This window comes from Anneissia japonica, unplaced genomic scaffold, assembly GCF_011630105.1.
Source record: "Anneissia japonica isolate Jap-2015-1 unplaced genomic scaffold, ASM1163010v1 scaffold1889_len2455224_cov183, whole genome shotgun sequence".
NCBI classification, from domain to species: domain Eukaryota; kingdom Metazoa; phylum Echinodermata; class Crinoidea; order Comatulida; family Comatulidae; genus Anneissia; species Anneissia japonica.
This window is the reverse complement of record NW_022752980.1, coordinates 724,010-731,378: the sequence shown is the minus strand read 5'-3', so window position 1 is coordinate 731,378 and position 7,369 is coordinate 724,010. Positions and strand designations below refer to the sequence as shown.

Here is a 7,369-nt window from a genome sequence, read left to right as displayed (position 1 = left end):
AATAAAAAAAAATGATATACTATCGATACCTAACCACTATGGACTAGACCAAACCATAACGTCTGTGGCTCAATACGGCTCCTCAAATCATAACCTTAACCAATCCAATAAAAGCCCACATGCCATACATACCATACTGTTTGTAGCTAGATAGGCCCCTGTATGGTCATGACGCCACAAAAAGTGTTACGTCAGATCCTATTGTTATATTAGGGCTATGCTACGGAGACAAACAGCTTGCTCTCCGAGCACGTTTTAAGAAATTAATGGTAGTTAATCATTTATAGATGCCTTTCTCATGTTGGCCCTGAAGTAGCAGAGCTGCTGATACGGTAGAATTACTTTTTTAACGATATTTTAATAGATATAAATAGGAACTAAAAAATACCAAAATGTTAAGGCACCTAAAAGAATGGTGCTACTTTTTAATTATTCCAGATGCGTGCACAAGTCTCTTTTGAAATTATTGTCTACTGATCCTGCAGCTCCTATTATCACTGGCACAATTTTGATTTGTTTTTAAAATTTCCATAGTCTCTTCATTTCGATAATTCGGTCGATGTACTTTTCCATTTTTTCTGCTCTTTTTGTGGTTAAGTTGTAGTCTGATGGAACTGCTACGTCTATTGCAACCGCTCTACTGTTTGACTTGTCAATATATACAATGTCAGTGCGATTGGTGCCGGATTGTGTTGTCTGTGTGGATAGTGCAATTGCGTTAGTGTTTTCTTCCATAGCGCTAGGATGATGTTGGTACCATTGTTGCGCACAGATATTGAATCCTTCGTTAAGTCCTATTTTATAGTGTATGAACCTAGCTATATTATTGTGGCGTGTCAGGTATTCTGATGGCGGGACATCCAGAAATTATGTGGTGTATTATTGACTCCTTGTGGACGTTCCATATAGCGACAGGTATCATTTTCAGTGGTCTTGCATGGTAAATGTCATGACTCTCTTCTATTCCTAGATATCTGTATGAATTTTTTTATTGTCAAGCTCCTTAATCAGTTCTTTGTTGTCTGAACATTTTTTCCACGCAAGAGAGTAATTTTAGCACATTTATATAGACCAACTTGCATCTCAATATAATATTATTATTATTATTATTATTATTATTATTATTATTATTATTATTATTATTATTATTATTATTGTTATTATTGTTATTATTATTATTATTATTATTATTATTATTATTATTATTATTATTATTATGGGCGGGGATTTTTGTTTCACTTAAGTTAATGGCCAACTTAAATATACCAATTTAGCAATTCAAATTTAATTTGTTTAGCTCGTGATGGACAGCATCTTTAATCTGGCATTAAAAATGGCAACTTTAACCACCTCACTAAATATTATAGACAACTAAGTAAATCGTAATATAAGCTATACTTCGTATGAACAAGAAAAATGTTTTTAAGTTTTCAAAGGGAAGCGGTTATACTGCACTGAAATATTGCAGCACCCTACTCTCAAAGCATATACCTGACAGAAAGGCCAACATTCTTGACTTTGGATGTGGGACCGGACTTGTAGGCGAACAGGTAAATATATTAATTCGTATATCAATTTTAAAAATCGAGAAATGTTGCTTTAGTATATTGTGAACTCCAGAAAGCAAGTCCAAAAATGTCCGAGAACGTGAAGAGATAGATATGTTATAGGGAGCTGTAAAGGATTCTCCGTAAGCCCAAATATTGACCCTATTTATTCCAGATCTATTCGGCACACCACAATAGTCTTTTCCAGATTTTCGATCAAACTTAACAATCGACCAATCAGAACAGGGCCAGAAATGAATGTTTAACAAAATGTGCTTAGCTCAGTCGGCTAGTCTGGTGGTAGCCACTGTGTGTGCGCTAAACCATGGAGATCTCTAGGTCCCTGGTTCAATTCCCATCGCTGCCTCTCCTTGTGTTTCAGCTAGAGGGCTGAAATAGAAGTTACAATAGCGCACCGTCTTTCGGATAAGACGTTGGTCCCGTATGCATTTATGGCCCATGTGCACGTTAAAGAACACAGTACACTCTTCGCAAAAGAGTAGGGGATTGTCTCCCGGTGTACTGTCCAAATACTACCAGATGGACCCAACTGGAAATAAGTCTTCTTCTAGACTTTCGTGGGCTATCCTTGGTGTTTACACTGAATAAATCCAATCCAATCCAGTGCCATTGGTCTAAAAACATCGTTTGATGGATTACCAAAATGTTTTTATAGGAAATAATTATAATTTAAAAAATCACGCGTTCCGTTGAACTTTTTAAATTTCTTGTCTCATTTGTCTTCTTGTTAAAATTGTTATTTATTTGATCTAGCTGTATCAACTTGGCTTTCAAAATATTGATGGGTTTGATTGTGCCCCCAAGTGTTTGCAAGTTGCTGAAAACAAACAGATATTCAAACGATTGTTCTGTGAATTTTTTTCTGGACAAACTCTGAATTTAGCCACAGGTAAAAAATAGTTTCTCAGTTTTGTCTTATTTTATCTTATTTTATTTCAATGGGATAAATTAGTATATTACATTAGGCGACCGACCGTCGCCAAATCTTGGTGCCACCTCTGCATGAAAACAACACTGGACAAAATTGCATCATTCACTGGATTTACATATATATTTCAAAAGCGGTGTATGGCACGAAGTCATAAAATATTGTTTTAATTGTCATCAAATTTATTAACTCATTTACATAGTTCTAAGAATTACAAATTTTCTGGTCTTCCATGTTCTCTGGCAAATGAGTTTCTTAGATCTTTTAAAAATCTTATGGATCAAGTATTGTAAATTTGTTTGTGCCCTTTGTATTGATCTTTTATAAATTCCAATATTTCTTTGAAAAATTATATTGATTAATTAATATTACAATTGTATAATTATTTTTTAAAATTTTGTATTAATTTTTTTTATTTGAATGTTTTGTTTAGTTGGTTTTTCTTCTGCATGCATTGATGTGTTGATTCTTCTTGCCGACTCTATATGTGTAATTGTTCTTTGTAAAGAAATTTTTAAGAGAGTGGATTGAATTAGATCGCTTTTAAAGCAATCCTTTATTTACTGTTTTTTATATCTCATGTTAAGCCCATTTGTAGTTACTGTATGTAACTCCATTTGCGCCTGGAAATAAAGTTTGTGATCCATGGACTATTCATTTCTTTCTTTTTGGGTATCAAGGTCAATGACCCCTTATTATAAAGTTAATGATGTGCTCTATTCATTTACATTAAAAATCCATTTTGATATGGTACGAGTTTACAGCCCTTTTATGGTCTTGGGTCACATAGATAACTCTATATAATTATTCTGATGCGTTTTAAATAAAAATTATAGTTTATAATTCACATTAATATCAGCGTTAGTACTGTTATTCTTACTATACTGATGTCATTATTATTGATCATATATATCATCTTCCTCAAGATGAACGCCATCTTGGAAATTGGCATTATGATCATTTCAATCAAATTTGATTTAAAGAGTAACTATTTAATTAAGTTTATTGCCAATTTTCACATTTATAGCAAAACTATAAGTGACTAAAATAATACCATAGTTTTTTTTTTCAATTTACCCCGATCCGCGTCCAGAAATTGAATTGTTGGGTCTGTCTCTTATACACATCTAGATGTGTATAAGAGACAGCTAATGTGCATCTAGGCTTACCTTCTAGGACTGTTATTATTTATATATTTGTTTATATCTATATTATATAATAGATAATACACAGAAGACAAAAATGTAACCTTCTGTTTAAAAGTTCAACGCACAACATTAATTTACATATAAAGGTGTAGTTTACCGAAAATACTAGCTAGGCCTACATACGTCATCATAATGTCAAGTCTTCTTTCGAGTGCGACCTGCTTACTGTTGCTAGCTCATCCACTTGGTGTTTACACTGAATAAATCCAATCCAATCCAGTGCCATTGGTCTAAAAACATCGTTTGATGAATTACCAAAATGTTTTTATAGGAAATAATTATAATTTAAAAAATCACGCGTTCCGTTGAACTTTTTAAATTTCTTGTCTCATTTGTCTTCTTGTTAAAATTGTTATTTATTTGATCTAGCTGTATCAACTTGGCTTTCAAAATATTGATGGGTTTGATTGTGCCCCCAAGTGTTTGCAAGTTGCTGAAAACAAACAGATATTCAAACGATTGTTCTGTGAATTTTTTTCTGGACAAACTCTGAATTTAGCCACAGGTAAAAAATAGTTTCTCAGTTTTGTCTTATTTTATCTTATTTTATTTCAATGGGATAAATTAGTATATTACATTAGGCGACCGACCGTTGCCAAATCTTGGTGCCACCTCTGCATGAAAACAATACTGGACAAAATTGCATCATCATTCACTGGATTTACAAATATATTTCAAAAGCGGTGTATGGCACGAAGTCATAAAATCTTGTTTTAATTGTCATCAAATTTATTAACTCATTTACATAGTTCTAAGAATTACAAATTTCTGCTGGTCTTCCATGTTCTCTGGCAAACGAGTTTCTTAGATCTTTTAAAAATCTTATGGATCAAGTATTGTAAATTTGTTTGTGCCCTTTGTATTGATCTTTTATAAATTCCAATATTTCTTTGAAAAATTATATTGATTAATTAATATTACAATTGTATAATTATTTTTTAAATTTTGTATTAATTTTTTTTATTTGAATGTTTTGTTTAGTTGGTTTTTCTTCTGCATGCATTGATGTGTTAATTCTTCTTGCCGACTCTATATGTGCAATTGTTCTTTGTAAAGCAATTTTTAAGAGAGTGGATTGAATTAGATCGCTTTTAAAGCAATCCTCTATTTACTGTTTTTTTATATCTCATGTTAAGCCCTTTTGTAGTTACTGTATGTAACTCCGTTTGCGCCTGGAAATAAGGTTTGTGATCCATGGACTATTCATTTCTTTCTTTTTGGGTATCAATACACCAGGGAGTTGTTATTTATAACCCCCTGAATACACTGAACAAAACCACGGCAAGCAAGGTCGAGAATAGCTATAAAAGCACTTGCTATTTACTTTTATAGATTTCTATGATGGATTGATATGCGTTGGCGGTTTCTTCCCGTCGGGTTTGAAGGCCAACTGTTTTAGAGAATGGATACGTATCGTTAAGCCAGGTAAACACTTTTAGTATCCAGAACACGAGATTCTTTATTGCGATAAATACATTAAAATAAATACCTATATAAAAACTGAAAATTTTCCCAGACGGGAACTAAATGTATGCCAAATCTCGCTATGTCTAACTAGTAGGCCTAGATGTGCATCTAAAGGCCTAGGCCTACTTTTAGCCACTAGGCCAAGGCCTTAGGGAGGGCCTACAGTAGGTCTGTATTGATTTAAAATGGCAATAAGCAGCTTGTTTGAATAATTAAAAAGATAATCTATTACAAACCCTCGCACTGTTATCGCGCCATATCTTTTTATCCGCTGGTTGTTCTTGTTGTATTATAGGGGTATAATATTACTGGCTATATGTATTAGGTGAAATGTGGCTGAGCAGTAACACGTTTTGTGTGTAAAGATAATCGAAAGTATGGAGTTGAAATCTCAATCTAGTTTTTTTTTTAATTATTATTATTTTGTTATTTTTGTTATTTGTGCATATATATTAAGCATTCAAAAAATATGAAAGATGCACAAATAATAATTATAATAATAATAAAATAATAATAGTAATAATAAAAAAAGAGTGAGATTTCAACCCTGTACGTTCAATTACGTTATTATTTTCATTATTATTATTATTATTATTGTTTTATATATTATACAGATACTGGAGCATTCAAATATTATTATTATTATTATTATTATTATTATTATCTCCGAGTAAGTTTGCATGTGTGTGTGTAACATTATCTCGTTTTGTGTGATTTTTTGTGTGCGGCATATCTCAAAAACGGCTTCACAGACATCTTATAGAATACATTTCTTCATTTTATTATTTTACAATTCTTTTTTAAATTTCAATATATATGCATAAATAATAATAATAACAAAATAATAATAATAATAATAATAAAAACAAGTTAGAGTGAGATTTGAACCCCATACGTTCGATTATATTTACACACAAAACGTGCACCTTTACCGCTCGACTACATTTAACCTGATGTCTATAGCTTGTAATATTATACCACTACAATACAACACAATAAACAATAAATAATAAACACAATAAACAACAGATACAAAGATATGGCGCGACAGCAGGGTGAGGATTTGTAATCTCAGATTATCTTGTATTTGTGCATCTTATATTTTTTTTTCTTTATATCTGTTAAAAACATAAAATCTGCATCTTACTTCTCCAATTCATCAGCCAAACGAGGCCTAACATAGGCTTAAAGTAGCAAGCCCATAAATCGGGCTTTCATGCCTTCCAGGCTGCCTACAGTCCGCTGGCCAGAATTTGACACGTGGTCGGTACGCTCGAGTCGGTCTGGGGTCAATCCGCTCGAGTCAGCCTGGCCTAGCCAAATGACTTTGGTTAAGTAAACGTCTTTGGTTAAGTAATAAATATACTTACCAATCTGCGTTCTACAAGAGGTACGGACCGTTGAGGAGTAAGTGAAAATGATTGTCAATGTAATTCGTCTGTCAGTCCACTGTACTGTCATTCCTCTCGTCCCGCCGGTCGTGAATGTGTGCGTGAGAGAGAGAGCCTCGTGTAGTACATAATGACTTCAGGTCACTAGTCTCTGCGCAGACTGTGTGAGCCCCTACACGTCACAAACAGACTGACAGACAGATCGACGTGCAGACGGACAGACAGACGGAGCTCATTGCAATACATTCTTCTCCCACTTTGTGGGGCGAGGGTAATAATATGCCCTAAAAGGTATAAGGCTAAGGCCTAGATAGATCGTCATTGCCATAATATCATTGATAATACAATAGCAAGTGTTTAAATACCTCAACATGCTGACCTAGACCTAGCTAGCAGCTCATACGCGCGCGTTTACAATCGGATTTCAAAAAAAGCAATAATACAATTCATATTAGATGCCTTCCATACTCCTAGCACTTTTTAATACCATTATCGCTATCTTTGCATCTGAAACATTTTCTCAGCGATCTGCCTACCTTGAATTCAAGTCACTCGGCCCCAAGTCAACTCGGCCCCATGTCAACTCGGCCCCATTCCAACTCGGCTTCAAGTCAACTCGGTCCCAAGTCAACTCGGGGCCCCAAGTATGTTCATTTGAAGAAGCGAGGTAATTATCGGGCAATTTTAATTCCTCTTCTATGGAAGGCCGATACCCGGCTCCACTACGTCCCTGATATATACATAAATCACAAAAGAAATGTATACAGTGTTCGAATAAAGGACATGACAGCTGTCTCTTATACACAT

At 33.9% G+C, this 7,369-nt stretch overlaps 1 protein-coding gene across 1 annotated transcript in view; it reads left to right on the top strand.

Moving 5' to 3' along the window:
* The window catches only part of LOC117122597 (methyltransferase-like protein 27), a 19,533-nt gene that overhangs the window by 7,145 nt on the left and 5,019 nt on the right, over positions 1–7,369 (top strand). Inside the window, exons 3-5 of the mRNA XM_033268235.1 lie at positions 1,428–1,550; positions 2,322–2,457; positions 5,037–5,129. Coding sequence (XP_033124126.1) covers positions 1,428–1,550; positions 2,322–2,457; positions 5,037–5,129 — 352 coding nt within the window. The remainder of the gene's footprint in view (positions 1–1,427; positions 1,551–2,321; positions 2,458–5,036; positions 5,130–7,369) is intronic.